The sequence below is a fragment of the Camelus bactrianus genome, chromosome X, assembly GCF_048773025.1.
Source record: "Camelus bactrianus isolate YW-2024 breed Bactrian camel chromosome X, ASM4877302v1, whole genome shotgun sequence".
Classification (NCBI taxonomy): domain Eukaryota; kingdom Metazoa; phylum Chordata; class Mammalia; order Artiodactyla; family Camelidae; genus Camelus; species Camelus bactrianus.
Window position 1 is genome coordinate 41,715,073 of NC_133575.1, and position 24,060 is coordinate 41,739,132.

Genomic DNA, 24,060 nt, shown 5'->3' on the forward strand with positions numbered 1-24,060 from the left:
AGCTGGGCACACCAGAAGACTCCATTGTAGTAAACCGGTTGGCTCTCCTGCAGAGCCTTAGATCTAACGCCCCAAACTTGAAGGCAAGGGGGCTGAGAATGGCCCTGCCACAGCTCCAAATGTGACTCTGCAGCCAGTTTTGCATTTTCTCTACTGTAAAATACGAGTGAGCAGGTCATCCGGGGTAACTGACAAGGTGGGTCGTGTGCAAACAAGCCGTTCCAGCGAGAGCAGAGAAAAGGGTGCTTCCTTTGGCTGGTTTCTTTTCCTCTTAGGACCACACTGTCTGTCCTTCCACCACCTATCTGATGGTGACACTTGCCAACAGAGGGCAATTTTTCATCCCACAAATGTGACTCAGGGAAGTTCTCTGTCTAGGGTACCACTCGGTGCATGACGGGGACCGCACAAGGTGGCAAAAAGAGAAGGCCATGTCCGTCACACCCTCCACCCAGAAGCTTGTTCAAAACCCAGCACATGGGTCAGGTGGAAGGAGAATCAGGTTCCAGTGATTTTTTTCCTCTGGCCCAACGGCCCCTCCCCAACCCCAGTGGTGTACGCTCCCAGGGAGAAAAGCCATACACCAGCCGCACCATCTAGCCGAGGAGGTATGCTGTCCTCATTAAGAGACTAAGGTCCCAACCCTTAATGTGTTGGCAGGTTGGAGAAGGGAAGAGTGGGTAGCGATCCAATTAAGAGTTTTAAAATTTGGGGGGTAGAAGGTAAACAGGGGAGATGATCCCAACAGAATGAAGGCTCTGAGTCATCAGTCCAGCCCCCAACCCAGCTCCGAAAGCCCGCCCTTCCCGGACATGCAAAACTCACACAATCCCTTTGCAAAGAAGCTCTGTGTATTGGGTGCAACAGCTCTGGGGTCTCTATATAAATAATATACAAAACCCAACAGCTCAATGCCTCACATTAACAAAAATACTAAAAACTCATTAAAAATGGAGCCTGAGGGAAGAGCCCCAACCACTACTGGTGCTAGCCCAGGAAGGGGGCTGGGGATTAAGAAGAAAGGGTGGGGCCACATCCAGTGCACAAGCAGTTCCTCCGGGTGGCTCAGTAGCGTCCAAATATGTTGGTACTGGGCTGTGGCTGGGTATCTGTGAAAAACCAGAGATTGTCAGGGGTGCGAGGCCAAGCAGGGGCTGTGGGCATGCATGAGGAGAGCCATTCAGGTACCGAGCGAGGGGATAGAGTGCAACACTTCCCGCACAACCTGGGCTGGAAGCAAGCCACCTCAGCTACTTTGGCCTCCCCCACTGCCCCCACCACGGGGCTCTCCTAGGGGAGGAAGGCGGGCTTACTGGAGAGCTGTTGTTGGAGTTGCCGGACCAAAGCCGCTGTCTGTTGTTGTTGCTGCGTCTGCTGAAGCCCCTGGCGCTGGAACTGAGTTGAAAATGGGAAGTGGAAGATGGAACTCGAACCTTGAGTGTCCTTCTCCATCCTCATGTCGAGGGCCCTGCCTTGCCTCCCACCTTTCCCCCATCTGGTTCACTGGCCTCCTGCCCACCCTGGGCCGCTGTCCCTGAGCCTGGGGCTGGCCGGCAGCTACCTGGGGCTGGGACTGGGGCTGGGGCTGGGGCGGAGCCGCCTGCTGCTGCTGCTGGTGTGCTTGTTGTTGTTGCTGCTGCTGCTGCTGCTGCTGCTGCTGCTGCTGTTGCTGCTGCTGCTGCTGCTGCTGCTGTTGCTGCTGCTGCTGCTGCTGTGAAGACAGAAGAGAGATGCAGGTCTAAGGAGACCATGGGGCTGAGCCTCAGTGGCGGAGGGATGGGGAAAGGAGTGAAGCAGATGGAGGGGACTCTGGGTCCCCTGCCCTCCCTGCTTAGAGAGCTGCAGGGAAAATCAAATCTGGAGTACCCAGCAGACGATCCCCCAACTCTCTCCCACCAGGACCCCTGGGAAAAGGGGGGAGGGGAGGAAACTGGTTTTTAAGCTCCCACTGCATGCCAGCTGCTGCCTCATTGCGCCCTGAGAAGCACCCTTGAGCCCGTGCCTCTCCTCCTTCTCCTCCTCCTCGGGGTCCCAGGTCCCAGATGAAATCCCAGAGCCTCACCCGCAGGATCTGCTGCTGCTGCTGCTGCCGGATGTGGTACTGTTGCTGCTGCTGCTGCTGCTGCTGCTGCTGCTGCTGCTGCTGCTGCTGCTGCTGCTGCTGCTGTTGTTGCTGCTGCTGCTGCTGCTGCTGTTGCTGCTGCTGCTGCTGCTGCTCAGGCAGAATGGAAGCCGACCGGACGCCGGCCTGGACGCCCTGCGCGCCCAGCTGGGCCATGGTGCCTATCATGGGCGTTTGCTGCAGGGTCTGGTGTGAAAACCTACAAGACAAGGAGGTCCAGAGACCAAGGCGTGGGCTGGGGACAGAGGAGGTGGATGAGCCCCAGGTCCCTGACCTGAAAGAAATGTCAACGAGCCATTTCATTCACTCCTCCTGTCACCAAGCGGAAGGGCCCTTTTGCGTTCTGACAGATTTCTCAGTTGGGGAGTGAGGGGCAGAGGCAACACCCTATTTGAATGTCTCCTAACCTTTGTGGTCAGGAACTTCTGAATTCTGCTGTCGCTGTTTTTCTCTTATGAAAATGAAAAACGGTCTGAGTGTGGGCTAGGCCTTTTTTTTTTAAGTTCACCCTTGATTGTTTTATTTTATTTGACTTTTTCCCCCCAGTGGAGGCCCTGGGGATTGAACCCAGGAACTTGTGCACACCAAGCACGTGTTCTACCACTAAGCTATACTCCCCCGCCCCCCAGGCTAGGCATTCTATGAACACTCACTGAAATTGTTTCGGTTATTGTCGTCATTGGGCCCCAATAGCATTTCAGGGTCTTAAAAACTGCTGAGTTCTTCTGCTCCGGACACGTTCCTGACCCTGATCTGAAATCACTGTAACAGGCTACTGGTCTCAAGTCTCCTCTCACCTTCCCTATACATCCTCCCCACGCATTCCATGTTAATCTCTCAAGGCTCCCAACACATCCTATCACTTTCCTGATCAGGAGAGCCCTTTCTGAGATTGTGTCTCAATTCTACACAGAGCACTCAAGGCTCTCTCTCCCCTGCCCACTCCCAGCCTATCCCCTATGACTTCCCTGGCACCAATCTTACACTCCATCCAAGCTCTTTTCCTTCCTGGCCTCCCAGTCACCCATTTCTTCAGGTCCCCATGCCTTTGTTCTTGCTACATCCTCTACCAGGGAACCCTCTCCTTCCCCTCCTCTCCACAAATCCAAATCACAGCTAGCCTTCAAAGGCCAACTCAAGTCTGACCTCCTTCACGAAACTTTCTCTGATGAGTCAGGCTCACAGTGATCTCATCCCACACTTTTCCTGAATTCCCATTTTCCTTCACAGCACACAACTACACAGCTGATTGCATCTGTCAGCACAGTGTTCCTTCAGTGTTCTGTGTCTCATCTCTCCAGCTATAGTGAAAGCTCTTTGTGGTGAGGAACTCTGTATTTTTTAAAAATACTTTTTCTCATCCCACCTGGTCCTAGCATAGTGCTGGCCACACAGTGGACAGTTCATCAACACTTCTAAGTCAGGGACTTTCCTTCTGGTCCACCCCACAGTGTTCTAAACCCTAAGCAGCAGAGCCTCAAGTCAAGGGTACAATGTCTTCACTAAAGCTTGACTAACACTCAGCCTGGTGGGAGAATGTGTTCGCTAGTCCATTCTATTGCTAAATGGCTCGAACAGCATTTTGATGACTCCTTATCCCACAGCGCATCTGTGAACCCCAGGTCTTGCCTTCTCAGAGTCCCGTAAAACATTTCCCCTCTCTGGTCCGAGAAGAAATGCTGGGGAAGCAGGTGTGAGACTATTAGTCGCCAGGGTCCCTTCCGGCTCTGGCATTTTGTGGCGACAGGCTGTGTGGCCGGATAAGTGTTCTTGGCGCCTCCAAAAGTTCTGACCCGTCCCATCACCTCCAGGCACAGGTTGGCCCAGATCAAACGCCTCAGTGTGTCTTCACAGCCTCCGGCTCCCTTGGGTACCTTTGAGTGGAGGTCAGCCCGTGTCCGTAGGTTGGGGCCTGCTGGTGCACATAGCCACTGGGCCGCTGTTGCAGGTGGCGAGTAGGATCTACAAGAGTAGGATTGGTAGAAGGGTGGGTGCTCTGATAAGGCTGGCTGGAGTAGCTGGGGGGCACCATGGTACCTGCGGGGCCTGCGTGTTGCTGTAATCCCACATGAGAAACATAAGGAGTATAGCCCTGGGGGGAGGGAGGAGAGAGGGTGTCAGGGCCAAGAATGCGAAGAGCCACCTGCCTCGAGCTCCCTGAGTCCCACCACCTCGTGCCCTTACCTGGGAGGTCTGCAAACCGTAGGAAGAGCTGGGAGTCATCTGATGGACAGACGACTGTCCCAATATCCCCTGACTCTGCTAAAGGGAAAAAGGAGACCGACTCAAACTCAGGAAATGCTTTCTGCCACCTCGTTGCTTGAATCTCCCACTCTCCGTGTCCTTGTGAAGGTCCCGAGTGTCCCCTCAGTCCTCAAAAGCCCCTCTCCCTGACGGCCCTCCTTACTGCCCCTCTCACTATCTTTGCCTGGAGCTGTTGGCGAAGGCGCTGTCCTTGGGGCACTGCAGGCTGCTGCTGCCGGTACACGGAGGTCTTGTAGGAGGAGGGTTCCAGCCCCATGACGCCAGTCATGGTCGTGGGCAGCACTCCAGGGTAAGGTGGTCGGGTTGGCATCTTCTGCATAGGTAACCGCACAGGGCGGTATGGGTCCACGCGAGGGCCGCCTGGAAAGGGGAGCAGGTGGACCTCTCTAGGTTCCTCATGCCTCATCTCCTGCTCAGTTCCCCAGGCATCCTGAGTTCCTGGGAGCACTGGTATCATTCCCCAGGCAGGAGGGATGTTCAGGTCAGTCCCTCATGCCCCGTGGCTGGCACTCACCTGCCGGTAGTGGCTGGTTCTGGGTATACAGGCCTATGGAGCCCTGCCTGTAGCTAAGGTGGGATATGGAGCCAGGGTTGGCGTGGTGCAGGAGGTCTGGAGGCACTGTCACTCCATAGGGGCCACTGCGGCCCGGGCCCATTCCATAGTCCTGGGTCAACAGCAGAGGATGGAAGTGAGAGGGCTGGGGTGAGGTGGGGTGAGGTGGGGTGCGGGGGGTGGGGACAGGAGCTGGATCGACATGGTTCATTCTTTTCATCTTAAAGGTACATCCCCAGGGCCCCCATCCCTCCCACAAAGTAGACACTGGACAGAATCAGGAAGAGAGAGGGCCTGGGGAAGAGGGGTGACGGGGCGGGGGCACTGACCTCTGTCTTGGCGGCAGGCTGGCTGCGTTTCTTGCCCTTGGTGGACTTCTTCTTGCGTTCCTCAGTGTTGGGTGGGGCAGCCCCAGGTTTGTCGGTTTTGGGGGGTTCTGGAGCCTTTTTCTCAGGCTCCAGCAGGGCAGGGGCAGGGGGCTCTTCATCTTCCGGCGGCAGCGGCAGCGGCTCCAGGTAATAGGCACGGGGCCGCGGCCTCAGGTGCGTGTGGTAGAGCAGCAGCCGCTGTTGCTCCTCTCCGCGGGCCACGCGCCGGTCCACCCGCACTGTTCCAAACCAGCCCCAAGACAGTGGTGCTGATGGCTTCAAGCCCTCAAAAAGATCCCAGGGAGAGATCTTTTGTTTGGTGGAAACCTGCAGACCCTGCTCCAGAAAATGAGAAACAGTGAGCTGTTGAAACTTGGAAAATAGAAGACAGACCTTAAGGATTTGGAGGAGAGGGGAAAGTATCTGTCGGCAGTAAAAGAAAAAAGTCATGGGTAGAGGGGAGAGTATAGCTCAGTGGTAGAGAGCATGCTTAGCATGCATGAGGTCCTGGGTTCAATCCCCAGTACCTCTATTAAAAAATAGATAAAAATAAATAAACCTAATTACCTCCCTGCACCCCCAACCCCCCCCAAAAGTTATGGGTAAATTCAGGGCAGATGATGAGAGGAACACAGACGGACATGGGCACACAGACCACCCCTCCACACACACACGGTGGGGAGGGAGAGAGAATTGAGAGGGGAAGGGTGATGGGGGAGCAGACAGAGACAGACAGACACTGACAGAGGAAGACAGATATAGAAACAGGAAGGCAAAGAGAGAAAAGGCAGTAAAACTAGAGACAGGCAGAGAGAGACAGAGACAGGGAGAGAGGGAAAAACAGGAAGAGAGAGAAAGGCAGAGAGACAGAGACACTCAGAATGACAGACAGAGACAGATGGGCCTGGGAAGGAATAAAGAGGATGGCTAGATGAGTATGCTGGACTTTGGATTTTAAGCTCCACATCCTCTTTTTCCTTTCTCTCTCTCTCTCTATTACACACAAAGATTATGGTTTCTCAACAAATACTGCAACTGACAGAGAGAAGGGAAAGAGAAAACTGCAGAGATGGGTGGGTGGGTGTGGGGAGAGAGAAACGCAGGATGAAAGAGGTACAGGCCGTCAGTCAGGCAGAGAGGTGGGGTGCCAGCTGGGGAAGAGCAGGACAGGAGGTGGGGGGAACAGAGGAAAGAGGAGAGTTGGGTGCTGACAAATGAGTGGTATGTTAACAGGGGAGAGGGGGTGAGGGGAGGTGGGTAGACACCAAGGAAAGAGAGCAAGACTCCCAAGGTGGGGAGAAGAAATGTGAGGAAAATTACGTGATTGGCTCAACACCCCAGGGATGGCTCTCATCAACAGAGCCTGATGAGTCTGTTGTAGCTACAAGGTTAATGCAGGGGAGGCTCCGGCCCAAAGGGGAACAAAGTTGGGGTGGGGCAGGGAGCAGGGGACGGGAAGACAATGGAACGTGCCTCCTTCTTGAAGATGGAGTCGAAGCCAGCAATCTTGTTGCCCTTGGTGTCGATAAGGGAGCCCTGTGGCTCACATGTGATGACATCTCGGGTCGGCTTGGGCAGTGGCAGCAGCTGGCGAACTTTTTCTAGACTGTCTGACTGGCGCTCCCCCAACTCCTTCTGCAGGCACAGGAAAATGGGACAAGAGTTCAAGGACACGGGAAAACAGGAACAGGAATTCTCTGGGGACAGCACAGAAGCCAGCCCCAAGAAGACAGTTAGTCAATCCTTACCATATGAGTAACAAAGAAAACTCGGCTGGCTGGGCAGCGCAAGGGGAGAGTAGCGGGCCTTGGGCAGCACAAGGCCATAGAGGTGGGACCCCCGAAAGCAAGGTCAGGGGAGCGGGAGCCAACACTCCAGGCCCCCAGGTCTCGGCCTTGCCCCCTCCACTAACCTGCAGCTTCTTCACCAGATTCATATAGGCACGTTTGTTTTCCTCCATGCTGCCTTGGGAGATGCTGGACATATCCGCGGCCAGTGTTCCATTGATGAGCACACTCAGCATGTCCAAGACTGTGGTGAAGAGCTCACTGTGGCAGGAAGTCGGGGAGAAAACCAGAGGAGAAAGAAGTTCAGACAGACAGAGAGCTCCAGGTTGGACATAGGCAGGGAGTGGGCGCCAAAACAATGCGGGGAACCCCGGACTGCGGAGTCCACAGTACCAGCCACACCGAATCTTGGTGGGTTGGTCACCTGGTGTGGGGGGAGGGGATCCTCTCGGGTAGCAAACTGGAGGGAGGGGGCGGGGATGCTTTACTTGTTGGACTGCATGTCGACAGTGCCGCTGATGATGATCTCCAGGAGGAGCACAGCCCACTCTGTGGTCTGCTGGGTGCTGCGCTGCACCGTGTCAAACATGCCCCCCACCTGCCGGGGCCACAATGAGTCGGTCAGATGGCTCAGGGGGCAAAGCCCAGCATTTAAGGAAAACTTAGCTTAGAACTTGGGTTGGAGGCGGGACCCCTGAGGTCAATGTTCCAGTTGTACCTATGACTGGCTACATATCCTCAGGCCAAGGACTTAATTCTTGACATCTCTGGGCCTCGGTTTCCTGACTTATAAAATGATAGGAGTTGGACTAGAGAATGTCCAAGATTCCATTCAGCCTTCCACAGTAGGTTTCAAGGGCTGCTTGGACCCAGCCCGAATCTAGGATCCTGAGGTGGGGCCCCTGAAAGGATCCAGTCCCCTTAACCACTTCCAGGTCCTGCATCCTTTAGGAGAGCCTGGGCCCACCATCCTCACCCTCACCTCCCCAGGCTGCGGCTTCTTTGTCTGCGGTCCTCGCCCCACCCCTGGCTTTTTTATCCCCTGCTCCCCTCTCACCAGGTTGAGCCGCAGTTTGAGGGCCTCGTGCATTAGCTGCTTTGGTTTGCAATCATCTAAGTACTGGTCATCTCGCCAATTATTCACAATCTAAGAGAGAAACAAGCACAACACACAGTTCAAGGATCTTCTCATCGCCATGAGAAGCACTCAGGGCATTCATCCGAAAATACTGTGGATTCGGAGTATGTAAGCGGCCTCGTGGCTGCATCCTTGTCTGCCCTCCTGCCCGGCTCCAGGGCCCAGAGACTTGTACCTGGTGCACCTGGCTGTAGAGGGAGGTAAGGAGTCCCTCACGCTGCTCATCCTGCCCTTTGAGACATGTCAGCACGAGGGATAAGAAGGGCTGCTGGCTCAACAGGGACATGCTAGACGGGAGGAACAGAACAGAACAGGACCATGGGTTGGAGATCAGGCAAATTCCAATCTCATTCCTCTGAGCCCTCAGACTCTATTCTCTTAAGATCCAGTTTCACACATAAATGAAAAAGAATCTGAAAAACAATATATACATAGTGGGAGGGTATAGCTCAGGGGTAGAGTGCCCGCTTAGCATGCACAAGGTCCTGCGTTCAATACCCAGTATCTCCATTAAAAAAACAAACAAATGAACAAACAAACCAATTATCTACCCCCTATATATATATGTGTGTGTGTGTGTGTGTGTGTGTGTACGTATAACTAAAACACTTTGCTGTATACCTGAAACTAATACTACGTTGTAAATCAACTATACTTCAAGAAAAGAGACAAAAAGATCTAGCCTCTTGCTCAACCGTACCCACTCTCATCCTCCAACTGTCCACTTTTCTCTGATTTTGCTCCTCACCCCTGTGCCTCAACTTTTCTTCTTCCCTGGGCCTGCCTCTCCTTTCTTCCCCTCAGTCCTGGCGCCCCCACAGCTGCTGTACCTCTTCTGCTTTTGTCGATCACGTTCTTTGCGGGAAGAGGAACCAAGGTGCTGGCCCTTCTCCAGTTCTTCCCCAGCAGCCTTTAACACGTGCCCCTGGACCGAGGTGGGCAGTTTGGCAATGAGAGGCGCCACCAGCCATACACCAGAGCGCTCTAAGGAGCTGGAGAGATGGCAGACAAGGGGTTACAGAAGAGCCAGGCAGGGTTGGAATCATCCATCCTCTCCTCTGCAGACAGACATACCTGGTACCTCCCCATGGCCAAAATCATTCCTGCCACCAGGAGAGACACTCACAAGGGGATGGGGTCTAGTATATTTCTACCCAACCTGAGCACAGGCTTGGTCTTGCTGCTGCTGGGCATGTTGCTCGCAGTGTTTCCAGAAGATGACCCTGTCTCTGCTGATTGCTGGAAAACCTCGATTGTGGCCTTGGCGATGTTCTCTAGGAGGGAATTCATCTCCTGAGGAGGACGAAAGGCACAGGGGTGCTAAGTAGGGAGCTGGGGGCAAAGGAAAAGAGATGGTAGGAGAGCTGAGAGATGAGAATGGAGAAAGGCATCTGTGGAGGTTGATGGGAGGCTAGTAACACCACTCTTCTGGGAGTCATGCCCTCCAGCACCTCAGATTTCTCCCACACCCCACTGTCTTCTCCTTTACATACCTCCTTATGGTTGTGGCCACAGAAACAGCCTCTACCGTCGCCAGTGCCAACCTTCCCCACAGCTCAGAGCCCCAGTGCTCCCAACCCATTTCCCTTATCATCAGTGCCACACGTCTGCCATCTTCCCATCCTGTCTTATCTCCAGAACCCAAAGGTAGGACCTAGGTTCTTCTGTGGTGGCCCACCTCTCTGACATGTGTTGCTGGAAGTGAGCACAGGAAAGACAGGGCCCGGGCACCACTCACATTTTTAGGGGTCTGCTTGATCATGAGCTGCAGCTCCAAGGAAGACTGGCGCATGGTCCACTGGTCCAAGTTCTGCGATAGAGATCCACCCCAGGCTAGTCATCAGCATGTCACCCCAGCCACTCATCACCCAGAGGACAGTTCCTGATCTCTCACAATCTTAAAATCACATACGCCCATGGGTCTGAAGGGACCTCGACGTCCCTTCTTTTGGAAAGATCACACATAAATAATCCAAAATGGCTGCAAAATCTAGCCTACTTGAAAAGCGGTTTTGGAAAGACTTCACATCTTTCCCCAGTTTCCTGTTCCAGAGCCTCACATTCCTTAGCATCAGGAAGTTCTGCTTAATGCTTAACCTAAATCTTTGATGTTGAAGTTGAAGTCTGCCGCTCCTGTTTTAAACCAGCTGCTCAAAGTCCTTTACAGACCCGAAGGCTAGTCTTAGCTAATCTCTCTTCGTCATTATCTCCTCTGGGCTGAACAGGCCTCATTCCTTGAGCTTTTCCACAACGGCTTTCTTTTTCCACCCTCCAGTCACATGAGTGTCTGCAGCACCGTGGCCAGCCAGAAGGGACACAGGCAGACCTAGCTTCATATGCTGACTCTGAACTTAACTAGCTGTGTGAGTTACTTAACCTTGGGCAGGTCACTTCACCTCTTCAAGCCTCAGTTTTCTCACTGGTCGAACAGGGATGCTCAGATCACTTCACAGGTTGTAAAGATTAAATGGGAAGATGTCCCAGGACTATTGAGCAGAGCACCCAGCATGAAGCAGACACTCGACAAGTGGGAGCTCTTCGATAGGGGTGCTACTCGTTACTGAGCCGTGACCAACGTGCCAAACACACAAGGCCAAAACCTAGGTCTCCCGGATGCTATGCCTCCGACGGATAAGCTAGAGTCCTACTCCAGAGAGCTGTGCCCTCACTCACAGTTAACTCTAGAGTCTGGACCATATTGGCTTGACGTGGAAACCCATGCTGGAGTTGTTTATCTCACCATCTTCCACCCACATCCTCATCCGTCCTCCTCCTTAACTCTCCGCCTCTTTCTCTCTCAAGGTTTCCCATCATTTCACCCCACACTCAGGCCCCACCACCTCCTCCAAGAGCCCCGTCACCTTGGCTTACCTGGAGAATACGCTTAATGCGCTGCCGCTGGGGGTTCTCCCCATCCTCGTTGTCTAGCAGTCGATGTGGGTAGCAGATGAGCTGCATGAGGCGCTGGGCCTGGGCACTACTCAACACTGGGTCTTGCAGGTCATTGCTGTCCTCACACAGCGATTTAAGGCAACGTTCTCCTACCCATTCCTGAGGAAGCCGATAATCAGGAGACTGGGGCGACCGGTGAGGGGGTTAGGAATAAGGGGGATGGACCGGGAGTTAGTGAGGGACACGAAGTATGGTCAGGAGGTAGTGGGATCATGGCTGGAAACAGGACGCTATCGCACAGTGGCGCTGAGGAGGTGTGGGGGGACGGTAAGACTGACCTGCTGGCAGATGCTGCGTAGCACGTACTTGGCATAGACATCCAGACTTGCTGTCTCCACAGAGATGTTGCGGCCACCCTGCCTCCGACCGCCACTGCCACCTCCTCCCTCCTCCTCTGGAAGTTCTTCTGTTCCTCCTGTCACAGTGAAGCCCGACCCCTTCAGTTCCGCATCCCCTGTGGTTCACGGGCGGGAGATAGGGAGGGCAGAGTGAGATTCGAACGAATGCTGTGTGGAGACCCGCCCCGGACCCACAGACGCAGCAACTCCCCAAATCCTGCCCTATGGGACAGAAATATACTTCCTGCCCTCCTCTCCTCCCCAAAGGTCAGAGAGACCACCTTCAGGAGAGAGAAAGACTGTCCTTTGTAGTTTAGCTGGCACTCCACCCTATACACACTTCTGGCACCACTCCCTTCCTACCCTCATACCAAGTACAAACACAGCCTTGAGAACAGCAAACACAGCTCCATCCACGATGCGGTTCTGGGAGGCAGCCAGCAGGTGGCGGTCACAGGAGGAGCGGATTCCTACTGTAGGCTTGTCTGGGGAGGGAGCCCAAGTCAGGGGGAAGCAAAAGTAGAAACAGTGGGGGTGGGGCAGCCACCGTTTCTATGGCTGCCTGGCGGGGATCGGGGTCACTTACTTCCGTCCGACTGGCAAGGATTGAGTTGAGGTGTCTTGAAAAGGTGGAGGAGAATACGGCAGGTAAGCCGGGCCCCTGGTTCCGAGTCCTGTTCACTGCAGGCTACAGAGAGGAAGACAAAGCAGGGGGAAAGGATGAAGGCCAACTGTGGGTTTGTGGGTGGTGAGGGGCTAAAAGGGGAGCTGAGGTCAGGTGAAAGGAGGAAAAACAGGACAATGGAGGAGAGGTGGGGCAGCGAACTGGTCTGCAGGATAAAGAGAGTACCTCGAAGGGTCAGGAACCGGAAAGATCAGGGCTGCCAATGCAGGGGTAGAAAGAGGCCCCTCCCAGCCTGAGGCACACCACAGGATTGGCCTCTGCTGCCACCAGAAGCCCCACACCAAACAGCAGCAGCCATCGAGTGTGTATTGGGATGTGGGGTCTAGATATTCTAGGGGTTACAGATTGGTAGTTCACCAGCATTAAGGAGGGAAGGGATGGCCGCGCAGCGAATCAGATCCTCTAAGAGCAAACACTGCCGAGCGATGAGGATGGCGACAAAAGTAGCCAGTGAGTCGTGAAACGACAGGTCACTGACCTGGAGGAAAAAGCAGACATAGGCGGCAACTCAGTATGGCGGGAGGATGCCTACTCAAAGCGCTTTGCCTCCACTCTGCCAGACTCCATCCCTCTGCTCCCCCGATTCTGGAAGCAGACCTCCGCCCTGGGAACTGCCCAGTGCCTGGTGTGCCCCCAGCCCCAGTCTCACATCCACGTTGCAGAGGAGGTCGTTGAAACCACAGGTGCCATTGTTAGAGGAGCAGCACAAGGCCTTAAGCACCCCCAGCCACTCCGCACTCAGCGACTTGCAATAGCCCGTCAGCTCTGCACACAGGATGGCGATGTCATTCACCCTGGGGAGGAGTACAAACGCCCTCAGGAAAAACCTCGTTCTGCAAAACCTCAGACTCATTAAGTTTTCATCTCCACCCCGGCAATCGCCAAGGTTGCAGTACCTCCCGGGCATCTCATCCCTCCCAATATCAGGCGGGAGCGTGGTGCCCATGCCTCACTCAGTACGCCCCATACCTATCGGGATCATGGTGCCCCACACAGACGTGCATAAGGGCATTGCAGACAAAGCTGTAGCGGTTAGCAGGGTTCTCACTAAGACTCTTGCCTAGCCCCGTGTAGGTGAAAGTGTGAGCGGCCGGGTTCTCCAGAGTGTCAATCATGAACTCGGGCGCCCAGCGCATGTTGGATTCTGACGGCTCCACGTTGCAGTAGATGGTGTTCTTCACCTTGGAGCAGAAGTCGCTGCAGGGGTGGGGGACAGGAGAAAGCAGTGTTGAGGAAGATCTGGAGAGGCAGAGGGAGGGTCAGGAAAGGGGGGAAAAGCAAAAAAAAAAAAAAAAAAGGAGAAAGGGAGGGACCAGGGGCCTGAGGACAAGAAAAAGGGAAATGGGACAAAGCAGACTGACTGGGGAGGAAGGGAACCCAGTGAGAATAAGGCGCAGGGGCCTCCCGAGGCAGGGAGGAGGAGTGCAGGCCCCATGGAGATGGGCTGGAGACAGACTGAGGAGGAAGGAGGCCCACTCTCAGGAGCCAAGAACACGTGGAGGACACAGTCCCCAAATGACCCTGCAGAGCAGAAACAGCAGGGTCCTGGGCTGTGCTCTGCTTCTGGGTCGGGTGAGAGCGGGAAGATGGGACGAGGTCCCACTCTCTCTACCCCTTACCTCCCACCTCTCTTACCTGAAGAGCTCCCCAAATTTGCTCTTTAAATGGCTACAGGAGGTGTACAGATCATAGAGATAAGCAAGGATACAGCGTTCCGCAGAGGAGCCATCGGACCGGTTCATCCCATGCTTCACGACGCCACACAGCCTGTCACGAGGGGGCAAGGTCAGGAGGTGTGCCTGGAGCAGCAAAGATGCCCGGCCCTTGGCAATACTCCCCCCATGACTGGACAGCATGCATTTCCCCACTGTGAGAGCCCGGTGTGTTCTCTGCAGGCCACTTCCACTAGCCTCCACCCAAGCCCTGCGTGTTCCGGGTATTTTGAAGGCTGGCTTACCCCTCAAAGACCTGTGCCATCTGGTCCTGGTTGAGGATGAGGCAGGCGTGGTAGTGCCTCAGGACAGCCACAATGCACAGGCACAGGCTGGTAGTGTAGCTGCCCACCAGGTCCGAGGATTTGAGAAGCAACTCGGCCTCCACGACACTCAGTTCATTCAGTAGCTAGCAGAGCAAGTGGTGGATGAGAAACCAGAAGAGGCCTCGCAGGTTACATGCAAACCCCCTTCCCGCCAGGAAACTGGCAAGGCCGGCCCGAGCCACTTCCTAAAGAAGCCACCTCAGTACAGGAGGGCCCCAGTCATATGCCTGTCCTTTATTTTATTCACGAAACACGCCACATCGATGAGGTGACCAGTCTCCAGGATCCAATCCTACGAACTCCACAATGGGAAGACAGTCTGGGCCCAATGCTCAATTCCATCTCTCCAGCCTCCCCAGGGAGCACCTGAGTCTATTCCTGCTGGCTTAGCTCATGGGTCTCTCCCCCCACACTAGTCTCTCAGTCCTTCCAAACAGCCCGCGCCACTGGCCTGAGCTTCTTCCCCTGTCCTCACAAGCCTGTGGAGCACAAACTCCTTCCTCCGCCCTTCTCTTCCCAACTTCCCCACCTGTATGGCAAAGTCGATGAGGCCACTGATGCTGAGTGAATACTCCATGAGGTCGAAGATGAACTGCACGTGCTGCACGAGAGGCAAGTGGTATGACATGCCAAGGGCGAAGCTCGTGATCTGCTCCAGAACGTTCCGGGAGACCTGATAAGGGCAGTGGGAGTGAGATGGGAGCGGAGAGAGGCGGGGAGAACTCAGGAAGCGAGAAAGGATGATGATGGAAAGGGATAAACCTGGGGGGTAGATGGAAGATAAGGAGGAAAGGAGCACAGAACAGGAGGCCAGAATGTGGGAAAGCGGCCTGGACTTAGGCCCATACCTGAGCCGTGACCTGGTGTTGGTCATAATGAGAAAGGTGCTGGAACTTAGCAAAGATGTCCTCAGCAGTGGGGAAGGCTTCAGGCCGGTTGCGTCGCCGCTTCTGCCCATCCTCCCCACCTGAGGGGACAGTTGAAAGGGACCAGTCAGGACAGGGAAGATGACTAGGTGACTGGGGGTGGGGAGGGGGGTATGGAGAGAAGGCTATGGGGGCAGGGAGGGAAAGGGGAAGGAAGGAAGGGAAGGAGGGAGGCAGGGAGGGAAGGAAGGAAGAGGGGACATGGGAAGGGTGGGTCAAGGGAGGGGTGGGTGAGGGGATGAAGGGAAGGGGACAGCGAAGCAAAGGTTTGGAGGACCACAGACTATGTGGACCTTAGAGGAATACGTACAGGGAGGTGCTAGGTGGAGGGAGGGAAGGGAGAGGGAGGGCGGGCAGTATGGGGCTTACTGTGAGGTACCTAAGAATGTCAGGTCTCCAGGATTCAGAGGCACAATAGGAGCAAGCTGGTCTGCAGAGGAGGGGAATGAGGGGGGAAGTTTCAAAAGGACTAGAGCTCTCAGGAGACTCCAAGAGACAGGACATCGGGACATGACTGGGAGTTCCCTACACTGGGGAGGGGAAGACTGACTAGGGCGCTCTTGGGGGGAGATCTGTTTCAGGAGCCTCACACCCACCAGTTTCCGCGGTCCCCTTGCGGTTCAGAACCTTCAGGATATCCTTGGTAATTTTCTTGATGGCATGGCGGGCATCATCGCGCTGCTTTCCCACCCCAAACAGTACGACCAACCGCTGGTTGCACTCATGGCTGCATGACTCCTCCTGCATCCCAGCGGCACCGTCAGACTCCAGTAGGCACGGATCGCTCTCCCTCCTCTTAAAAGCATGCTCCATGCCCCTCAGCATCCCAGTGCTCAAGCCCTTCCCAGCATACCACACCCTCAAGAACAGCTCCAACCCCTCGGCACAGTCCTTGGACAGAAACCTGGGCTCAGAACAGATGGTCGCGAGGTGGTGGGGAACGGTACCTGGGGGATGGGAAAGTGCGTGGCATACTGCACATGCCGCGGCTGGTCATAAAGAACCCCAAGGGTCCCTTCTAGCTTCTCCTTGGGTGGGGGCTTCACCTCCTTCTCAACATCTGGCTTCCCAGGGGATGGACTGCCCTTGCCCTCACAGGGCATAGTAGGGGAGAACAACTAAGAGAGAGGCGAGAGGGCAGAATGTTTAGAGGAAGACAAAGGGATTGGGGGCATAAAGAAATTCCCCAAAGTGGCATCACGGGAGGACCTCAGGAGCCAGATTCTTCCACAGCGGGATCTAACTTACTGAGAAGTCAGGCTTCTCCATGTCCTCAAAGAGCACACTGGAGCTAGGATCGATGTCCATAGACTCTGAGAGCCCTGGATCCTGAGGGCAGAGAACAGATGTGAAGTTGCTTCAGCTCCAGGGGGCTGCTTCCCACCATCAGGAAAAGCTGACCGGGAAGTTGGAGAGAGGAGATCACATTGGGAAAAGCACCAGATCTGGGTCAGGCCTTGACCGGTCACATAATCTCCACAGGCCTTGGTTTCCTTCAGCTTTAAAATGAGGATAAGAATACCTCACAAGTAGGGGGAGGGTATAGATCAGTGGTAGAGTGTGTGCTTAGCATGCACGAGGTCCTGGGTTCAATCCCTAGTACCTCTGTTAATAAATAAATAAAAACAAATAAACCTAATTACCTCCCTCAACAACAACAAAAATTTAAAAAAAGAACACTTTACAAGGATGCTGCGAGGATCAAATTAAAAAAAACTGACATAAGTGGGCTTGGTAAACTGCGAAGCACTAAGATGGTCCTACCCTCGTTACCAGGTAAAGGGTTTTCAGAGGACTCTAGGAACCAGGAAGATGGAACCTCAGAAGAAACTAGGGCAAGGAAAAGCCTGCTCACCTCCAGCTTGCTGCTGCTGCTGCCCTCAGCCTCCTTGCGCTCAGGGTCATCGGCAGGGTCGTCAAAAGGAGAGGGAGGCCGGGGACCAGGGGCTCCAAAGGCAAGGTCCCCTCGGGAGATGAGGGTGCAAGTATACATGTTGTGGGAGAAAACATCATGTCGAATCAGTTCACAGAACAGCAGTACCAGGTTAAAGAATTCTACCCGCTCACTCTCACTCCGGGGGTCCGCTGGAGGCAAGCAATGAGAAAAGATGAGTTAGGGGAGCGGGAAAGAGATGGGAAGAAAGAGAGAGGGACACACCTAAGGCAAGAATAAGAATGATATCCTTCAAAAAAACCTCCAAAATTGTTGAGGGACAAAGTGTGCTCAGTTACCCCACCTCCCACCCGCACACCATCTCATAAAGGAATACAGCATCTCTGTTATTTATACATGAAAATGCTTCAATCATATGCTCTTGTTTTTTTAAAAAAATTTTTTGGGGGGAGGGAGGTAATTATGTTTATTTATTTATTTATTTAGGTTTTTTTTTTTTTTTATTTAATGGAGGTACTAGGGATTGAACCCAGGACCTTGTGAATGCTAAGCACACACTCTACCACTGACCTATACCCTCCCCCCGTATGCTCTTATTTTGATTCTTCTCTTTACTTCTCTACTCTGTTCAACTGTAAGGTGATCAGAGACTAGAATTATGTCCAAAAGTCATTCTGCCTTGAGCTCAAGACAGAATATACCCCAGAAGGCCCTTCACAATGCTTTCTCCTGACAGGGATGAGTAACTGAGTCTCGGGAGAGGTAACAGAGGGTGACAGAGGTCATACTCAGCATGGGAGCCTGTGTGTCCAGAAACTGTAGGAGGACATCCTGGAAAATGGGAGCACTGGGAGCAGAAAGGGAGCCAGAGGCGATGGAACCCTTTTCATCTGAGGCTTCAGATTCTCCACAACGCTGTAAGAGAGAGAGCAAACGGTAAGCTTGGAGGTTTCACTGGTTTCTTCACTCTTTCATGCGCAATCCTTGAACTACTACCAGTTTTGCCTCCACCTCAAGCTTTTCACGTCCACTCCCCCCTTGACTTCCATTTTCTTGACCACCTCCCAGCTGCAGCCTGGATCGCTTCTCTAACTCTGACATTGATCAACTCCTTTCTACTTTCGCCTGATGTCCTCAACTTTCCCTTGAGATTCTCGACCACTTCTTTACTCTCACAACTTCAACTGTGGTCTCACAACCAGCTCAATCTGGCTCCGACCCCAGCTGCCACTGCCCCATTGGCTGACTGCATTCTCTTTTCTCTGCCCCCTCACCTCAGCCTCAATCTCTGCCTGCCTCTTCTCCAGCAGTTTGGCTACCACCATAGCACGATGCCGACCAGAGCGCTTGCAGCTGACAGCCCATTCACACAGTAATGATACCACAGCATCATCATCTGAGGAGATCTGGAGACCAAAGGAAGACAGGGATAAGTAAGGGAGGGTTGGGGACAAAGAGTTGAGTTCCAATTTCCCAATGACTGGGCCCCATCTTAAACCATCGGATGCCCAGTAAGACCATCCGTCTCTTCAGACAGCCCCTGGTTTTAATGCCTCACCATGCCTTCCCCTCATATATACTGCTGCTCTTGCTATGTTATGCACTCCTTCTTGCTTATTACCTCGTGCCCATCCTTGCTAGGCCCCAATCCAAAGATTCGGTTACAAAGGGAGTCAAGTGAATTGCTGAAGTCCGAACGTTCAAAACTATGGCTGTCCAGCACTTCCAAAGTATGGAGCACTCGTCCAATGGTGAAGCCTAAGGAGGGAAAGTGGTAAAGGGGACTTAATTAGAGGTCCAATGTACTCCGAGTCTCAGATCTATATGTCCTTATCATCCCCATTCTTTCCTCAAGCATCCTTCTTACTGTCTGTACTCTGGCACCCACCTGCAGTCGCTTCCTGGCACTTATCAAAAGACCAGCGAACCTCAACAGCCTGTCCCCGCTCCTTGATCTGCTGCTCAATCTCCCGCAACTTTGCACGAACCTGCAGGAAGGAAGGCTTTAAGGATGTAGCAAGGCATACAAAAGGCCGGGGCTCCAGGCTAAAACAAGAGCACCAGACTCCAAGTCACTCTTTCCAAAAGAGTCACTTAAGCCTCTCACATCCCAATCTGGGGGTACCAGGCTACGGGTCAGACTCACCTGCTGAGTGAAGGCACTGTTGCCCTCTGGCATGGGCAGGTTGGAGGGGGCAATTGGCAGGTGGTCAAGTGGTGAGCCAGTCTTGATTCGACTATCAGTCAGTGAGTAGTGCCAAACCAGGGCACTAGGACAACACAGGAGGATGGTCTGCCAAGACAGAAACAGTTAAGTCAAACTCCACTACCATGGCCACCTCTCTAGAATCCCATCATAAGACCCAACCCTTAAATTTCTGATCCCAAGTTATTCTGAATCCCTGGGGTGTCATCAGTCCATTTCTGAGCCCCTCCCCTCATCCACCCTCCTAAAGGGTTTGGACCTACAAGAGAACTAACTAACTGAAAAGGACCTAACACGCCATGAGCGAGAAGCAACACTCTCCAAGCAAGTACTCAGTGCCTACCGTCACCTCCAATTTAGAATCACCCCTGTTCTCCAGGACAAGAACCTAACTCTTCTCAAGATGCCTCTTAATACTTCCTCAGGCCCATATAGTACCTACCTGAAGGATACAGCTGAGGCCAAAAACCAGGGGCCGGTGCTGAGGGCACATAAGCAGGTCACTAAAGGGTGTAGAGGGTGTGCTGCTAGTTGGGGGCTGAGGAGTAGGGGTGGTGGGCAGTGTGCTCGTTGACTGAGTGGACATCACATGAGACGAGTGACTGCTCACGCCATCCAGCTGTAGGGCCAGTCTCCGCGTACAGAAGTACGCAAGGCGGCGAGACAAGTACGCAGACTGAACGAATTCCCCAGAGTACTGTGAAGACATGACCATCAAACCCCCTTAGTTCTCTCCAAGGGACATTGTTCTCACGCTTTATTCCTCCTCACATCCTCCCTAGACCCCCCCCCCCCAATATCCTAGGCCTTACTCGAAGCAGCAAAGGCAGCAGTAGTTTAAGTAATTCATCCTCTCCAGGGCGGATTTTCTCAAAACACTCAAGTACCCAGGTCAGGAACTCATGTCTGTCCAGCATTCCGTCCTATGGGTACCAGGGGTCGGAACAGGGTTAGTTTCACCCAGGGACTCTTACAGAGATGAGATTGATAAAGCAAATGAAAGGACAAAGAGAACCATGAGTGGGGCAAGGTGGCAGGCGGATTCTGTTCTATGCTGGCAGGGTATGAGGGCAGGCTCAATCCCACGCCCCACACGCCACGCCCTCCTTCCTACCTGAAACATGAACATGGCCAGCTTCTCGTTGTAGTCCCACTGCCGGATTGCCACCTCTACATCATGGGGCAAGGGCCCTATAGTGGAACCACAGCCCCCACTTCCAGCAGGCCCTGGCCGGTAGTATTCAGCCATCTTTTGCAGCTGCTCCCATAAGTACTTGGTAATAATCTGAGTCCATTCTAGGGGAAAGATGGGAAAAAGGCGATTTGATCCCGTCCTTCTGCTTAGAACACCTTCTGTCCCCCACCCCACCCCCAATCACCATACTTCTAAATCCTATTCATCCCTTTTAGGCTCTAGTCAAATGCCACCTTCCTAAAGCCTTCCTAGGTGTCCTCAGAAGAAAGACATCTTTAAAAAAAAGTCATCTTTCTGTCCACTGAAGTCTCAAAGAAACTTCTGCCTCTACTTTTGACACTACATCCTATACTTAATCATATGAGTCACACACATGCCTTAGCATCTCTACTAGGCTATAAGCATCCTAAGGGCAGGGGTTGGGTGGTGGTCATCTTTATAGCCCAGTACACACACACACACACACACACGCACAGTAGATACTCAAGATAATTGATGTTTACTGACTGAGTAAATGCAAGATACAAGGAATATAGATGAGGAAGGGGAATAATTTCAAGGATCTCTCTACCACTCCTTGAAGCGATCAATGGTGGGGCCCCTGGTATTAGGAGTTACTCACCCGTGAAGGGGTCAACGACATGTCGCTTCTTAACCTTGGTCTCAGACATTGCTGCATAGTAGGCACAAGTCATCTTAATGAGCCAGGCAGCCCGCATCACAGGCACTGTGTATTTGGCTAAGTACCCAAACACTTCGTCCTTCTTACTGAAAATGGGGACCTGGATGGACATGGCAAATGGTGAGACCTCTGTTACCCCCGTGAGCTAGCATCCATGTAGCTTAATTCAGGAATCGGAGGGTACTTGGTACCCAGGCTCCCCTCCCTGGCCTGAAGAACAGGAAACAGTACCTCACCTTTTTGGCTAGTTGTGTAAGTGGCTTGGTGCCAGCCAGGTCAGTGAACCAGGTGTTAATGGCACTCTGGGATCGTGGAGTCACCAGCCAGAAGTTGTCCTTCTGGTTCACTTGGGGCTTCCTGCGACCAGTGTCAGGGAGGGTGTTACAACGTAACTTCTCTGCAATAATGCTGCTGAAGTTGGAACTGATCTGAGGGAAGAAAACTACACCTCAGGGTGGCAAGAAGGGGCAGAGAAGTGGTCGAGCCTCTGATGGGCAAATGCCAATATGGTAGCATTACGTTTTGAAGGAAAACTCGGCCCTTTAGGTCGTCCCTTTAAGTCTTCCCAACCCAGGGCCTTTGCTCCTTCTCAGATTCTTCCAGCCTTTTCCTTCAGCCTGGCAGGGTTGTCTCACCTTGGCAGGATTGAAGTTGACGTTCTTGGCACTGCCATGTTCATCCCCAGAGACAGCAGGCTGGTTATTGAAACCTTGTTTTACATTCAAGGCCGTGAGTTCATCCTGAGGCAAGAAAACGACATTTTAGCTTTTTTTCCCCTGGGCGGGGAGTGGTGGGAGAGGAGGGCAGAAGAGAAGGGAACAAGGCGGAAATTTTTGAGTAGAACAGACTGTTACTTAAAGCTAGGCCCTTATAGTCATTGGACCCCACCCTCACCCCCACAGTCACTAAGATTCCCAATCCCCCAGAGCTCGCTCCACAGCACTCTTCCCTTGCAAGCAGCCGTAGCTCACCAAGCTGCCTCAGACAACTTTCTGAGGTATGTGTGCGTAGAGGGGGGCGCCTCCAGCGCAGCCCCTACATCACTCCCTATTCGCACCCAGGGACCACTCCTCCGACCCCCGACCCCCAGGTCCTACTCTCCTCCACCAGCCCACTTTACTCTTCCCCCTTTCGGGACTTTCGCTCTCACCAAACCGCCCCGCCCCCCCCTTTCCCGAGCCATCAGTGCTTCCTCCTTTGCCGATCGCTGGCCCCTGGCCCATCGAAAGCCTTGATTTTTGAACGCACCTCCTTCTGTTTGGGATCTTGAGGGTACACATCGGGAGGCCCCAGCCGCGGCCGCTTCAGGGGCCGGTGTTCGTAGCTCAAGATCCCGAAGGCCGCCATCTTACCCAGCCCGTAGCGCCAGAGGCGCCAGCCGGGCCCGGCCGCGGAGGGAGGGGGAGAGGGAGCCGAAAAGGAGGGGGCGGCGGTTGCGAGGACGGCAGCCGAGAGACAACAAGGCGGCACGTTAGAAACTCTCGATCATTGCCGGAAACTACCGAGGGAAACCGAGGGAAGCCGGGAACTGTCGGACAATACCGACCGCAGCGGGGGGCGGGGCCCAGCCGGCGTGGGGCGGAGCTCCGCGCCCGGAGCTTTTCGGCCCCGCGGCCGAAGATCGGTTTCACGCTGTGAGTAGCTCGGCAACATCCGCCAGCCGTGTGCGCTGCGTTTGGGGATACGAACCTGCGAGGCGGGAGCCGACTGGAACAGGGTTCCCAGCGCCTCGCTCAGTTCTTGGCCTAGAATAAGTGCTCGATCGTCTGTGCCTTGAGTAGGAACTCTGCCTTTTACAAACCCCTTCTTCATGTCTTAGTTTCCGCATCTGAAAAATGGGTGTACTAACACCTCCTTCAGAGGGACTATCGTGAAGATTAGAGACTATGTATGCATAAGAAAGCACCCATTAAAGCCTGAAAGGCCGGCTTTAATACCTCAAGGTTTTTATGGTCTAGCAGTGAGGTTCTTAACCTTTTCTGATTCACAATACCTTTAAAATGCTGGTGGAAGCTATGGCCCTTCTTCCCAGAAAAATGCACGTAGAGATATACAAAATGGTAGACACTTTCCAGGGAGATTCTTAGATTCCAACCCCACCCCCCCCGAAATTAAAACATATGTCCTCTGAGTGTCGGTGAACTCCAGGTTAAGAACCCTTGCTCTATCTAAAGAGGCACCTACTAAGTGTCAGATGCTTTTCAGACATTACCTCCTTTAATCCGCAAAAAACCCCATGAGTTAGGGGTTATTACTGTCTCCATTTTGTGGTTGAAGTTCACTTGCCCTATATCATACAGCTATTGAATAACAGAGTGGAGACCAGGATTTTTTCTTGACTCTCGATACCCTTTCTATGATGGTATGTATGGCCTTTTAGAGAAAAGACAGTGCTATAATAAAAATAACAAATAACGATAAATAGGGGAAGGCTATATAGCTCATCGGTAGAGTGCATGCCTAGCGTGCATGAGGTTCTGAGTTCAATCCCCAGTACCTCCATTAAATAAATACATAAACCTAATCACCCCCCAAAATAAATTTAAAACAATAAAACTAGCAAATAACAAATAAAAGTAACAGTAACAAAATGCCATTGAATCACAATCGGAAGACAAATTCATTCTGATTGGGGAAGAGGAAAACATTGGAAGAGGTAACATTTGAGCTAACCCTGAGGAATTTTAACCCTCAGAAAATTAGGGTGAGTTAGAACTTAAGCACAGTGCCTGGCACATATTAAAGGCTCGATAAATGTTTACTAAAGAAACCATTCCTGTAACTAGTGTCTCAAATCAGCTCTGTTTGGCGGAAGATAAATCTGACAGCAGAATGAAGAATGGATGAGAGAGCAGGGGGCCTTTAGAAAGGGAGTTCTAGTAATAATCATGAGTTGAGAGAATGAAAGGAT

The 24,060-nt window shown here is 53.1% G+C and overlaps 1 protein-coding gene across 11 annotated transcripts; it reads right to left on the minus strand.

The window, feature by feature from the left end:
- Positions 1-833: 833 nt before the first annotated feature.
- On the minus strand, positions 834-22,698 carry MED12 (mediator complex subunit 12). Of its 11 annotated transcripts, none has more exons than XM_074359516.1 (46): positions 22,398-22,697; positions 21,785-21,889; positions 21,386-21,577; positions 21,090-21,249; positions 20,387-20,568; positions 20,085-20,195; positions 19,715-19,969; positions 19,213-19,359; positions 18,955-19,054; positions 18,688-18,824; positions 18,341-18,472; positions 17,855-17,981; positions 17,028-17,257; positions 16,421-16,501; positions 16,120-16,290; positions 15,769-15,913; positions 15,552-15,602; positions 15,095-15,213; positions 14,776-14,919; positions 14,166-14,329; positions 13,844-13,975; positions 13,178-13,405; positions 12,858-13,002; positions 12,566-12,686; positions 12,110-12,211; positions 11,895-12,008; positions 11,464-11,639; positions 11,105-11,284; positions 9,972-10,043; positions 9,393-9,526; positions 9,064-9,225; positions 8,409-8,520; positions 8,153-8,242; positions 7,584-7,693; positions 7,221-7,356; positions 6,782-6,943; positions 5,270-5,644; positions 4,902-5,052; positions 4,542-4,747; positions 4,307-4,381; positions 4,160-4,214; positions 3,997-4,084; positions 2,063-2,321; positions 1,562-1,711; positions 1,314-1,395; positions 834-1,109 (listed from the first exon to the last, which is right to left on the minus strand). In XM_074359516.1, the coding sequence occupies exons 1-46, from the start codon at positions 22,494-22,496 to the stop codon at positions 1,066-1,068; spliced, it is 6,513 nt and encodes a 2,170-aa protein (XP_074215617.1). In that variant the 5' UTR covers positions 22,497-22,697; the 3' UTR covers positions 834-1,065. The 11 variants fall into 11 exon arrangements, with proteins under 11 accessions (XP_074215617.1, XP_074215616.1, XP_074215618.1 ...); XM_074359515.1 differs by having other exon boundaries at positions 4,307-4,384; XM_074359517.1 differs by having other exon boundaries at positions 4,307-4,384; positions 4,551-4,747; positions 22,398-22,696.
- Positions 22,699-24,060: the final 1,362 nt, after the last annotated feature.

Coding starts and splice junctions, on each gene's coding strand:
- MED12 (XM_074359508.1), bottom strand. CDS start 22,496: ATGGCGGCCTTCGGGATCTTGAGCTACGAACACCGGCCCCTGAAGCGG. Junction 12,009..12,109: donor TCCTTGCCAGTCGGACGGAA/GTAAGTGACCCC, acceptor CTCCCTCCCCAG/ACAAGCCTACAGTAGGAATC. Junction 1,396..1,561: donor AGCCCCAGTCCCAGCCCCAG/GTAGCTGCCGGC, acceptor TTTTCAACTCAG/TTCCAGCGCCAGGGGCTTCA.